This window comes from Mustela erminea, chromosome 6 (genome assembly GCF_009829155.1).
Source record: "Mustela erminea isolate mMusErm1 chromosome 6, mMusErm1.Pri, whole genome shotgun sequence".
NCBI classification, from domain to species: Eukaryota; Metazoa; Chordata; class Mammalia; order Carnivora; family Mustelidae; genus Mustela; species Mustela erminea.
The window spans coordinates 71,982,534-71,996,962 of NC_045619.1; the positions used below are offsets into that span (position 1 = coordinate 71,982,534).

A 14,429-nucleotide genomic window follows, 5' to 3' on the forward strand; every position below is an offset into this window, starting at 1 on the left:
CACACTTAGAGTAAATCTACTACATAAATTACTGTAAAAATTAATGTCAGTAGAGATGAGAGCTGCCACTAACAGAGAGCAACCTGGGCTGAAAGGGGTTAAGCAGATCTATCCACAATGGGAAAAAATTCTTCATTGCCTTTATTAAAGACTAATTTTAGGTCTTTTGGTAATTAAATGAACACACTGTTTATGCTCCATAGGCTATCTACCCTGAGTCTTGGAAAATACGTGAAATTTCCAAGAATTAAAGTTTCCATTAACACAAGTGCCAAATCAGGAGAACTGACCTGTGGGAGAAAGCACATTTGTCTTTCCTGGAGCCTATTCAAAAAACTATAGAAAGATATTTACTATATAACCTTTCTTGTGCGCAATTGCTCTGTTTAATCATTCAGGCCATCTAGACAAGATCAGGAAACTGCAACATTTCAGAAAGTAATCAAGTACAGAAGAATGACCATTTGAGTTCTAAAGTGTTGACAGCGATCCCTTTTGGGGGCAAACTTTCTCATTGGAAGAAACCTCGGCTTTTTTTTTTTTTTTTTTTTCCTCTTTCTTCTTTCTTTTCGGAGGCGGGGGTTGGGGTGGTCGTTGCATGCCAGTGTGTGTGTGTGTGCGCGCGCGCTTCCTTGGTTAATTCCCTCAGAATTAGCTTTGACTGGTGAAGAAACACTTTACTTAGAGTGGGTTCCAAAACATCTTCCACCTGCATAAGATCCACTAGATGGAAATTTAATGTAAATTAGTGTGTACACAGAGCTTGAACACCTTGGAAAACTGTTTTCTGATCCCTATATCTGGTTTCATTCAATCTTAAGCAGCCCAGTGATCTACCCAGATTACAAAATAAAAAATAAATTCTCTTTACGTCAGTGAACTTGGACTCTAAGTTCTCTCTCCTGAGCAGGGAGCCTTTTAAAGACGCGCGAGCACGCTGGCAGCTGGGGGTCGCAGCTCCTGGGAAAGAGCTAGTTCCACAGGTCCCGCCCTCCGCACCCTTTCCTTGCCCCTCCCTCTGGTCGGCTCCCCACCTCCACGGGATGCGCCTTCTCCCACTCCCCTCTCGCCGCCACCTCGCCGACTTCAGCTGCCTCAGAGGTCTCACACGCGTCAAAGCCGGAACTGGGAGGCTGATTTGTGGAGGTCCTCTCCCCTCTCCCCCCGGCCCCTCCTCCGTCCAGAGCGAGGGCCCCGGGAGCAGAGCCGAGTAGGGGGAGGGGAAGATCCACACCCATCCCCCTTCCTCTAGCCCTCCCGCGTTCAGATGCAATTGCACCTTTTATTATTTTAACTCTTCTCTCTAGGACGCGCGGCCCCCGGATCTGTCCCTCCGGCGTCGGCGGTCCCTGCGCCCGCGCGCCGGGATGGGAAAGCGAGGGACCTGCCCGAGGTCGGCCGGCGTGTGCGGGGAGGTGCAGCTGCCGCGCCCGCTGCTCAGAGTCTGTAAGTTTCAACGCTCCTCCCGGGGAGGGGAGGGGGAGGCTGTTCGCATCCCCGCAAATGCTTTAAAATGCCAAACACAGCAGAGGTTTACAGTGTTGAATGGACTTTCCGGGGCACACTCTTAACCCCATCTGCAGCTCGCAGGCTGATGTCCGGGCTTTTCCTTCAGCTTCTGCGTTTGATCCCTTCCACTGTAAAGTTTTCAGTTTATACTATTATGAATTCCACTGGGAATTCATAATTTTTTAAATGCAATTCATACTTCTTTAAAACTTAAGGTACTTCATCATTTTCAAGTTACGGAGCACATCGCTTGTTATTATTATTATTTTGTCAAATTCACTAAGCGTGTTATTTATACTGCGCAAGAGGCAACGGCCTTTTCTTTGCGTACTTCTAAAAATAACGGAGGAAGAATTTACTCTTTACTTTTCGTATTACTATATTGTCTAAATAATAAATGGCTCGTGATACCCAGCTGGCTTTAATTTTCATCATAGACGCCGCGTGTTTGTATTTTTGCACTCGTCTATAGACGCGGTTAATCTCAGAAGTAGTGTTGAGCCTGCTGTTTACAGGAAGGCTCCTGGTTTTGTTTAACTCAGGCTATGCCCATATGTGTTCAAAACGATAAGGAAAATTGGAACGGTTCCGATTCAGACCAAATAACTTCCCCGCGATCCCGGAACTCAAGCACAAACTAGATTCGTGTTTAGAGTAGTAAAGGCATACCTTAGTTTGCATGTCACCTGGCACGTATAGCCACATCCTTGAGTGCAAGAACTGAAGAGGTGAAGTGGGGGAGGGGAAGGTTTTAAATCGTTTCCCTTCTGCAGGAGGACTTTCCGAGGGAAGGAGAGGCAGGTTCGAGACAGGTGAATAGGCTGGCTATGGTGACGGGACGATGTTGGCCAGAAAGAGCATCATCCCCGAGGAGTATGTGCTGGCGCGCATCGCCGCGGAGAATCTACGCAAGCCGCGCGTGCGAGACCGCCTCCCCAAAGCCCGCTTCATCGCCAAGAGTGGGGCGTGCAACCTGGCGCACAAGAACATCCGTGAGCAAGGACGGTTCCTGCAGGACATCTTCACTACCTTGGTGGACCTGAAATGGCGCCACACGCTGGTCATCTTCACCATGTCGTTCCTCTGCAGCTGGCTGCTCTTCGCCATCATGTGGTGGCTGGTGGCCTTCGCCCATGGGGACATCTACGCTTACATGGAGAAAAGTGGAACAGAGAAAGGTGGTTTGGAGTCCACGGTGTGTGTAACTAATGTCAGGTAAGAATGCAGTGGGATGAAGCAGGGACTGAAAGCAGGACAGAAAGAAATACTAAACTGCCCTTTCTCTCCTAGCACAGTCCTTTTGTTGAAAGCGAAATAAAGCGCTTACTTTAGTACCTTCAGCCACGAAGAAGGAAAAAAAAAATCCTAATCTAAAACAATAAGAATCTTTAAATGCAGCTTTATGGATGAGGAAGCTCTGAAAATGTGGACTTTCGATTTCTCTGGTTAACTTTAAAAATACTGTATCAGTAATTTAAAGAATGGTTGTGATGCAAAGGATTCCACAGCGCGCTTTACTCAAAAAAAAAAAAAAAAAAAAAAGCACCCATTCAGTTTTCAGTGCGGGGGGGTGGGGTGGGGGGAAGCTGCTGTCCATAGTTCTGGTGTCCGTCCACAAGTCAATATATCTGATCGACAAAAATATTGTGCAAATTTTAGTAATATTTTCCCCAGACTTCTCTTACCCGTGACATTTTCAGAAATCGTGAGGAAAATGGGAACAACTGGTGTAGAGGTATCCTAGATTAAAAATCCATTAAAAAAATGAAATAAATAGATATAAGCCCTTCTTTACCAAGATTATCTTAAATATTTGGTTGCTTGCATTGGATTAAAAATTTTAAAAAAGTTATGCTAAGATGTAGAACTAGAAAAAAAAATAGTTTTTAGTGGAAATTGGTCCAAGGTTTTCATGGAGATTATAGAGAAGTGACTTAATGTTGTGGTTTTCTTTACAAGTTTTAATAGAATAGGAAAAAGTCCTCAGACTGCCTAACGTTTGCTTCTTTCTCTTATGTTGTGTTCCAAAAGTAAGTAGAATGAATTTGATTTCAGTCATTCTCACATTTTCACAGAGCCTAAGAACATTTAGTTGGGGTGATCTGTCTTTTAATTTGTTTTGTTGGAAGACAGAAAGAGCTCATTTATATCAACTGCATAAATATTCACTCTGAAGCGAAACAATGGTAATAATACTGGAAACTCTGCCAGAATATTTTCCAAGTACTATTCCAGATTCACATAGTGTACAAAGCGAAGCAAGTTGAGCAAGCACTATTCTGCCAGGCAACTGTAAAGCATGAGACCTTTCCTGACCCCGAAATCTTCTGAAATTAGCATACCACTGCAAGAAGCAGAAACCCAGACTGTGAACTGGTCTGTCCTTAGTATCCGCAATGCCAGCGTATCAGGAAGGGGTGCAGCATTTGTGTGCCAAGATCACACATCACAGATTTCAGCTCGGATTTTGAGGAAAGAAAAATATATTTAATTGATCCATTGCCTTTATCATCAAGTAGATATTATTTTCTTGTCTTAACTTTTCACAAAATTTGTCTCCAAGAAAATATAGATGAAAAATGGTGGTCATCAGCATACCAGATACAATGGAAACGATTAAAACGCTGCGTTTAACAGACATTTGTAGGCTACATATCGTTATCTATAATATTCCTCTTTAAGAAATTTATGGGCACTAATATTGGTGAATCACTTTCATATCAAGATAAATGTTTAATAAACATATGGTAGACCGTCATAAAATCAGATAAAAGAAAGAACAATGATAAGCCTCAAAAATAAATGACAGATTTTAATTACAAGACAAATATGTTGGCTTTTCCTGTGAAAGAGGAGTCATAAAGCAGTTTATTAAAGATGTATCATCAAAAGTGGCATCCTTTCCATGATTTTTTGGAAGAACTTATGGAGTGCACTGGTTGTTAAAAGCTGTTTTACTAATAGCTCTTCTTTTTTCACCAAGATGTGTATGGAGACACATCCATCCCCCTGATGCATTCCTGCTGGTGGGAACATTCAGTTTACTGTGAGAAATGGTGTTGCAAATATAAGGAGACAAAGTTGATCTTACTAGCCTGACAATTTTCACATTTTTAATTACCTAAAAAAAATTACTTGACATCTTTTAAGATTAAAATCTTACTAATTTTGTTTTAATGTTATGATATTATTTGTGCTTTAAGCTCAGTGTGCAGCTTAATCATAACAAACCATATATGATACAATTTTTTCACCAAAAATATAGAAATAAAAATCTCCAGTCTCTCCCAAAGGGAATTTAAAAGATGCCTAATAATGTTTCTTATTATTTGTATTTTCTTTCAGAAGTTCACTGTCCCACCATTTTATCGAAATTAGACACACCTTATTCTGACAGTTACTCACCGGGATGTCCAAATAACATTTTACCATTCTTATTTTAGGATGGCTCACTTTCCCTTTCATGTGGATGACTTTCCCAAAATGAGTCAGAAAATAAACCACTGTATCTCTTCTTACTCAGCCTAACTCCCTCTGTAGCAGAACAAACGAGCAACAGAACACATTCATCTTTTGAGGGCATGACAGGCGTCCATGAAAGACTAGGTCTTGCTACCATAGAATGTTTAGAATTAAATTCACTTGTAAAAGAAACAATATGTCGGGGCACCTGGGTGGCTCAGTGGGTTAAACCGCTGCCTTCGGCTCAGGTCATGATCTCAGGGTCCTGGGATCGAGTCCCGCATCGGGCTCTCTGCTCAGCGGGGAGCCTGCTTCCCTCTCTCTTTCTCTCTCTCTGCCTACTTGTGATCTTTCTCTGTCAAATAAATAAATAAAATCTTTAAAAAAAAAAAAGAAACAATATGTCAAACATGTAACATAAACAATATGTAAAATAAGGCACTTGAATAGTCGCTCAATCCATTAAAACGAAATGTCTGGGAATATTTATCTCCAGGCTGTTCCCTGAAGTATATAGACCTTATTAGAAATCAGCATTGGGTCTGAGCCCCTCCTCTGGGGTCCATCTTATTCTTCCCCAAGTTTTTGGATCATATAACACATCTGTGTAGCTAGTGCAAAAAGCAATCATTGTGGTTTTCCATTAATCTTTTTATCAACAAAAGGGGTTAAAAGGCAATTTTTACACTCCCCTTAAAAGTTAATCAAGAGAATCATTTATGCTTACCCCTCATGGTGTTGCATAAAAGTGCAGTGTGTGTACTTGGTATTCAAATGTTTAAGCATTTTGCTCACTCGTTGTGCATGGCATTAATGCATAAATAATATGGATAGCCTACATATGGTTAATCTTCTGTAAAATTAGAGAAGTTTGAAATTGACATCGGAGCAAACACAGGACTACCCTGTTTTTGTTAAGAAGTCACAGCCATATAGGATATGTAGTTAAGTGAATAAATTAATCTTAAGAATAACCAAATGTGGTGCATCTTGAGCATTCACCTGAGAGCTTTTCAAAAGTCTTATCCAGGTCGACCTTGGACCTACCAAATCAGTGTTTACATTGAGCTATGTGGAAGAGATATACGACATGAAAAAGCTTCCCAAGAAAATACTGATATGTGTTCACTCTGCCTTTGCCTCTTTCAGAGCACCAAGCCAGAATTGAGAGCTTTCAAGTTCTCCTTAATTATGTGATCTTGACACAGTTACTTACTAATCTCTGCCTTAAATTTTTCCTTTAATAGCCTCAGTATTCTGTAAAATTAGAGAACAAAATGAGACAATCAATAAAAATTTTCTTTCCAAATGGCAAAACATTAAAATATTTTTTTTTACTAAAAATACTAGTACTTTTGAATGATGTGTTTTGTACCACCTTTAGCCCTGTGCTTTCTCTGTGTAAGGTACGTGATAAGTGTTAGCCAGTGAATATGATTTTAAGGGTTATAAATAATAAAAAGTACACTTATTACTCAGGACCTTCCCATATGACTCCAGTCACTTAAACTCAAATATGCAATAAATAACAAACATCTATCTGATAAGAAGTTTCTCCAAGTAAACTATGCCACTGTGCAAGTATTTCACAAAGTAAAATACGTCCTTAAATACAAGTATGTATTTATTATTTTAACTTATTATTATAATGCTTTCATATACATAGGTCCATCATTACATGATGTAGAAAACAATAGACTGAATTCCAGAAGTCTGGAAGTAGATGCATTCCAATGAGAGAGAGGAAGAGAGAGAAAGTGCTTGTGTTCAGAATCAGGCATTTGACAAGTTAAGTTGCCAAGTCTTTCCAAAAGCGTTTAATAGCCTTTGGAGGAAGAACATGGAAAATTCAGCTTGGCATGTTATTTCATTATGCAAAATATGATCTGATGGCACCGTTTTCTGATATCATTCCTTACAGATCTTTCACTTCTGCTTTTCTCTTCTCCATTGAAGTTCAAGTGACCATCGGATTTGGAGGGAGAATGATGACGGAGGAATGTCCTCTGGCCATCACAGTCTTGATTCTCCAGAACATCGTGGGTTTGATAATCAATGCAGTCATGTTGGGCTGCATTTTCATGAAAACAGCTCAGGCCCACAGAAGGGCAGAAACCTTGATTTTCAGCCGCCACGCTGTGATTGCTGTCCGAAATGGCAAGTTGTGCTTCATGTTCCGCGTGGGCGACCTAAGGAAGAGCATGATCATTAGTGCCTCAGTGCGCATCCAGGTGGTCAAGAAGACAACCACACCTGAAGGGGAGGTGGTGCCTATTCACCAGCTGGACATTCCCGTTGATAACCCAATTGAGAGTAATAACATTTTTCTGGTGGCCCCTTTGATCATCTGTCATGTGATCGACAAGCGCAGCCCCTTGTATGATATTTCAGCAACTGACCTCGCCAACCAAGACCTAGAGGTCATAGTGATTCTGGAAGGAGTGGTTGAAACTACCGGCATTACCACACAAGCAAGAACCTCCTATATCGCAGAAGAGATCCAGTGGGGCCATCGCTTTGTGTCTATTGTAACTGAGGAGGAAGGAGTGTATTCTGTGGATTACTCCAAATTTGGCAACACTGTTAAAGTAGCTGCTCCCAGGTGCAGTGCCCGAGAGCTGGATGAGAAGCCTTCCATCCTGATTCAGACCCTCCAGAAGAGTGAACTATCCCATCAAAATTCTCTGAGGAAGCGCAATTCCATGAGGAGAAACAATTCCATGAGGAGAAATAACTCCATCCGAAGAAACAACTCATCGCTCATGGTGCCCAAGGTGCAATTCATGACTCCAGAAGGAAATCAGAACACATCAGAATCATGACAGCAAGCCAACCTCAAGAAAATCTGTTATCAAGTGGTGGTGGTTTGGGCAAAGCACAGTCGGACTGCACCAGAGCTGGAAACCAGCAATTTGTTCTATATCTTATGCACCAAAGGATACTCATATTCAAGCAACAGCGCTTTCTGTGTCACTAACCAGTAACACAAGGCGGAGGATTCATGGCTGACACTCGTCTCACACATGCGGCATCTGCAGTGACATGCTTCTGTTATGTAGAGGAAATAGTATGCTCTCCTTTCTCTCAATTCGAAACCCGAGAATTCCATTAGTAGTGATAGGCCTTGAGTACCAAAGTTGGCCAAGGAATGATTCTGATTGAAATGCATTGTACTTGAAACCACAGATCTCTCTGTTTCCATTGGTCACTCTGAATACAAGTAGGATGGGGAGGGGACCCCCAAAAGGGTGCTGTTAACACCTCTTGTATATCAACCAATATGTTGCCTTCTTTTTCCAGATTCTGTGCCTGGTAAGAAGCCTGAGGCAAAAACTGCTTCTCTCTACGTGCTTCTAAACAGATTGCAGTCACTTACTTCTTCACAGTGACCTTTGCAGGTTTCCTCGTCCTCCTTGAGGCAGCCTGTTGGTGGAACTGGGCAAAGAGCTTTGGAGAAAAGCTAAGAACATTCCTGTCTCACTTAGGACTGGATCCCCAAAAGTGACAGTTATTTCTTTTGGCTTCTCACTTCTTAAAAGTCCCCACAGGGAAATACTGTATTGAATATTTTATTAAAATATTTTCTTTGTATTCATAGTAGTTTTGTGATTTCTCTTTCACAAAATATCAGTAGTCAAAGCTCAAGGGAAAAAAAAAACAACAACATTTTTAGAGGCACGTGAAAGAGATATTATACAGTAATAACCCCTCTCAGACCTTCCTATCTTTGAAATTGGTTATTCCAAGGGAACTACATTTTTTTTTGGTCTCATTTTGATTTTACTCACTTCCAAGATTTGAAATGTTTTCTTAGCTCTTCTACCTGAACCTGAGGTATTGTGGAAATCTTATATTTTTTTCTTTGAATCTCCAACCTCCCTTCTTAAAATTCTGCTCTCTTCCTAAATTCAGGCCTGGCATATGTTGGTTTAGGGTTATCTCACTTGCTAAAGTGAGATTTTCTGTCAGAACTTGATTTCATCATCCTTAGCTCTTGTTTCTTCAGGGAAGGAGCGAGGGCACCCAGGGAAGCACTAAGTTGAGAGAATGGGGGTTTCTGCTTCTGTCTCACATAGCTGAACAGCAGAAAGCTGAACCCTTCTATAGCTTTTTAAACCAATCTTGGGGTTTGTATTCATTTTACTTCATTTATGAGCATTTGAAATAGGCAGGTAATCATTAATATATTCAAATCCCATCTTAAACAAATGACTCATGATTCTAACCAGATGAATGGAAATTATTTCTCAGGTTACTGAGTTAATAATTTCTGAACAATTCTAGCCACTCTTTGAACCAGACTCATGGAACAAGCAGGTACTTGAAGCTCCCCCTGGATACCCAATACGCATTTAAAACGTGCCTAAAACCAAATGCTCCATTTCCACTAACAAAACTGACCCTTTACCCCCAGCCTTTCTTGCAACCAGATCCAAACCTGGGAATTGTACTTGATACCTCTCTTTTATACTTCACATACCAACCATTAGCACAGTCTATTAGGTCCGGCATCAAAATATATCCAGAATATGACCAATTCTCTCTGCCTCTACCACTTCCTCCAGAGTCCAAGCTGGGTACTCATTACACAGTATATATGGATGCAACTATCCCAATTGTTAGAATAGTACAATATTTTTTAATAAGCTGCCAAAGGAAAAAAAATCTGTCTCAATAAGACTTTGCCCAACAGAGCCTTCAGAGATGGAGAGCAGACTTGCTAGCAGTCCTGGCACTGATGCAGGTCCCCCACTCCCACTCCAGGGCAGTTGAGCAGAGCAACAAGGCAGCTTCCACAGCAACAGTAAGAACATGTAGAAATCCCACACCCAAGTCCGTGTTAGTGGAGGGGACACAGGCTGCAGGGCGGGGAATATCGGGGCATAGTCAGTGGGACTGAAATACAGGATTCCTGAGTCCTAGTGGTACAGAATGCCCTAGCACCCGGGGGCGAATCTAGCTCGGAAGCACGAGCAATTCCCCCGTCCCCTTCCACCAGCTACCAAATACCAGGGGCCAGAAACCTAATGACCCTCAATTCAATGGGGAAGCGGATCCAAGAGTTTGATGGGGGTGCCTATGTCAAGTCATGGTTCGGGCAGGGACATCATTTAGCTGGTGACAGCCACATCAAAGAGAGGATCACATCCTTAATTCCTAAAAATACACAGACATTTTAGAGTATTACAATGATTTGAGAACCTGGCTTTGCTAAAATATATTTAACTGGCTAAAACGTTTCAGGAACTATTGAGTTTAGTTTTAAAAAACAAGAAGGCTCTGTGCGTGCGTGTGCGTGTGTGTGTGTGTAGTGTGTGTAATTTTGGCTCATGTATTGCATTAAAGTATTATTCTATAGTAAATATTTACAGTCTCTGCTTCTACCCTAGTCTAATTCCATAGTAACAATATTCTTTTTTTTTATTTTTATTTTTTTTTAGATTCTGTTTCTTTATTTGAGAGCGAGAACACAAGCGGGGGAAGCAGCAGGCAGAGAAAGGGAGAAGCAGGCTCCCCGCTGATCAGGGAACTAGATGCAGGGCTCCCTCCCAGGACCTCAGGATCATGATCTGAGCTGAAGGCAGATGCTCAGCTGACTGAGCCACCCAGGGGCCCTGATAATATTCTTTTAAATACTATTACACCACACCTCTGCTTAACACCCTCCTATGGCTTCCTGTTTTTCTAAAAATGAGAACTGAAATCTTTTCCAAGGCCCATGAGCCACTACATGTCATTACTACTGCTCCTGCCTCCCACCATTTCCACTCTATACCACAGGGACTTTGCTGCTCTGTGAAAAGGAACCATACATACCTTCATATCATGGGTTTGCTTCTACCTGGACCATTTTCCCCATAAAGTCTCCTGGGCCTCCCCATCATTATTGAGTGACTAGAGTGCCATCGCATGAGACAATATAGTATTATGATTAAGGAAAAGACTCTGCAGCCGGACTATCTAGGTTTAAACTCCAACACCTAGTGTCTGTGAGGTCTTGACAAATTAATTAATTTCTTTTGCTTCATTTTCCCCATGCATAAGATCAGAATGATTATAGTACTTACCTCGTTAAGTTGTTACAAGGAGTAAGTGAGTTAACACCTATAAAGGGCTTAAAAGACTTTAATTCATTTGCCCAGAACAAAAGCTTGAAATGGAGGACTGCCTTGAAGTTAATTGCATTCTTAATAAGTGACTAATTCAGTGCATTACATTTGTTCTCTAGGACAGAGACGAAAGATCTTTGAAATGTAAATCTGATCTCTCACATCTGCAGCAGAGACCTTACATCTATCTGCCAACTCCCAGCTACTTCTCCTGATTCTTTGATACCTGCCACTTGCTTGTTATCAAATAGTGTAATGTGTAAAATACTATAATGTGTAAAAGGGAAACATTTTACATACAGAAGATATTTCTGGTTTTACAAGTCTATCATTTATATATTCATCCAGTAACACATAGTGAATGTCTGATAATTACCACCTGGCAAAAATAGCTAGGTGTGTTTCTTTCTATTTTCTTTTCTTTTCTTTTTTCTTTAAGAAGGACCAGATTTATAGGTAGGGTAGGTGCTGATTATGCTCTTAAGAAATCTGAGATGGAAAGTATGAGGAAGGAAACACTGGCTTATGTATCAGAATTACAGAAAAGAAACTTCCATCTCAAAATCAAAATCAAGTCCTACTCCTAGTTACTGAGCAGGCAAAGGAAGACCATGGAAGATCCAGATCTGTTACTCAGATAGCTTTGCTGAGAGTGAGATGAGAAAATAGAACACTGTTCATACTTAGAAGTGACTTTTTCCTGCATTACCTTAGCCCCAAGTCACATTTTTCTTTTATAATTCCTCATCATTTGTCACTTGGCTCAAGACTTTCTGAGTAAAAATCCTGTTTCCCAGACCACAGACATTTCTAAATCCCCTGGCCAAGTGTTTTGGCACACACGTGTCTCAGAACCAGCAGTGACTTAAAGAAATGACCTCAGTTCCCAATGTCTAACTCCCAGAGAAGTTAGCCACGTAGTCAGCATGGGGGAATGTTCCTTCCCCTCCATTGATAGGAATCATTTTTGTTGTTGTTGTTTAATAACTTGGCATGTAAGGAGCAAGAAGTATTCTCTTTGAAAATAAATTAACTATAGATGAAGAAGAAAGGTTGAAAAGATATCTATATCTCTTAGGGTTCCCACTCCCAACTTTTGTCATTTTCAGCATGTCGAAGGTAGAGGCAGAACTGAAATTAGTGTCTCTAAGGACCAGTGCATTAAAATAACCATAACAAATCCTACAGGCTGTTTAAGAGGAAACCCAAGGGCCATGCTCTTCCCATGATCTTTATGCACAATTCTCATCAATGGTGATGGGAATTTCCCCACAGACCTAGGAAGGAAGTGACTCTAATTATACCCCTTGATAACTTGCTGGACAGATTCAAGTTTAAGTTCATGAAAATCTTAATCAGCCGTTAGCTTCAGATCAAAATATCGCATCAGAGCCCAGTTTCATGCCAGATCATTCACATCGTCATTAGTACTCTTTTGATTGTTGTCCTAGTTCTCATGAAGATTTTCTTGGCACTACTGCATGACACCCTTCTCCCGACTCTAATACTCTCTGGGGTAGTGTCAGTGAAACTGTTACTTTGCACAGTGTTTATTTTAATCACTTGAGAAAACAAAAACATTAAGGCTGGGTCTCTACTTACTATTGGATTACTTGGGTTTGTATTGAATAAATACTGAAAAAGTGGAGGATAAAATAGTTATCTGTAAAAATGAAGTTAAAAATTATCTACTTTTTGGTGAAAAAAGACTTCAATCATTTATCATTGCCTATTGAAAAAAAAAGCTCACATTCTTTAAGCATGATAGTCAAGGCTCTCGTGGTCTGATTCTAACACGTTTCTAGCCTCATCTCCCGGCTTCCCTTCTCAATCCTGCCTCCCTCCTCAACACCTTCGACTGCTTCAAGTTCCTTGAATGGTTCATTCAGTCTCTCACACAAGTCTGCAAGTCTCTGAGGTTGAAATTTGTGCTTTCTCTATCTAAGAAAACGATAGCTTTTACAAAGCCTTTTCAAATCTTCCACCTAACTTACTTCTTCCTTTCCATCCTGTGTGTCTCTGTGTACTCATTATTTCATAATAACTGGTATTATATAATGTTTTGATATCATATTCACCTCTCCTCATTAGAATCAAAGTCTGTCTGTTCCCAAACTGCTTGCCTAAAATAAATAGTAACAGCAGCTTGATAACTACCTTCCCCCAAATCTAGACTTTCTCTCTTTCACAGCAACTGAGTGGTTCAGCTAGTGATACTACCTTCCCCGGACTCTGTTGCAGTTAGTTGTGGCCATGAGCTTCATCTGGGGTCAACAGCCCATGGACAGAAGTCAAATTGACCTCTTGCCATTCTTGATATTTAAAATCCTGAGCTTATATTTCTCCACCTTCTGTTTCTTTCCCATAGGCCAGACACATATGTGGTAGAGATCAGCTTTTACCAGGCTAATGATGACAAAACCCAAGGAACAAAAAGATGGAAAAAACTTGTGACACAAAATGACTTTGTGTAATAGAGTCACACTAGATGGGACTATCTACCTTTAGACAGTTAGTTACATGAGAAAAAAGGAAAAATATATTTTAGTTTAGTGGGGTTTTTTCCTTTTTAGTTTTTTAAAATTTGTTTGTTTGTATGTTTTATTTCCTCAATCAAGCTTAGCCTTTACCCTAAATAATGCAATGCTAAATTATATCAAATGGCCTTGCAACTCACAAAATGGCAGAAGATACCTGCCGTCCTCATATGCTACCAAAATCTCATATCTATATATAGAACTCTTACAAATCAATAAGAAAAATACAAGCAGTAAAACAACATGAAAAAGCCTATCACAAAGAAGATAATACGAAATGCCAACATATATATCAAAAGATGCTCAATTTCACTAGTAACCAAAAAATGCAAATGATAATCACAATCCAATACCATTTTATACCATCAGAATTGTTAACCTGAAACAGATAAAATCAAGTGTTGGAGACAAAAATGGTCATTATATAATGACAAAGGGGTAAAAACATCAAGAAGATATAATAATTTTAAATATTTTTGTGCCCAACATTGGTTATATAAGTTTATGATATATAATATAACATAAAAACAAAATTTATAAAACAATAACAACTAAAAGGAGAAATAAATAGTAATACAATAATAGTTGAAAACTCTTTTTAAAGATTTATTTGAGAGAGAGAGAGAGAGAGAGATGGTAGGGGAGGGGCAGAGGGAAAAGACAAGAGAAAATCCCCAGCAGGCTCCATGCTCAGCACAGAGCCCTATGTGGTACTTAATCCCATGACCCTGAGATCATGACTTGAGCTGAAATCAAGAGTCAGACACTCGACTGACTGAACTACCCAGGTACCCCAATAGTTGGAAAATTT

General features: G+C 40.3%; 1 protein-coding gene and 1 long non-coding RNA gene across 2 annotated transcripts in view; one reads left to right on the forward strand and one right to left on the reverse strand.

Annotated features, from left to right (window-relative positions):
• LOC116593424 overlaps positions 1-2,287 on the reverse strand; it is a 32,485-nt gene extending 30,198 nt beyond the window's left edge. Inside the window, exon 1 of the long non-coding RNA XR_004286899.1 lies at positions 2,179-2,287. This is a non-coding gene — a long non-coding RNA (uncharacterized LOC116593424). The remainder of the gene's footprint in view (positions 1-2,178) is intronic.
• Positions 2,288-2,330: 43 nt separating this feature from the next.
• On the forward strand, positions 2,331-8,562 carry KCNJ8 (potassium inwardly rectifying channel subfamily J member 8). The gene is made up of 2 exons (XM_032347708.1): positions 2,331-2,724; positions 6,893-8,562. The coding sequence occupies exons 1-2, from the start codon at positions 2,351-2,353 to the stop codon at positions 7,791-7,793; spliced, it is 1,275 nt and encodes a 424-aa protein (XP_032203599.1). The 5' UTR covers positions 2,331-2,350; the 3' UTR covers positions 7,794-8,562.
• The last annotated feature ends 5,867 nt before the right edge of the window (positions 8,563-14,429 follow it).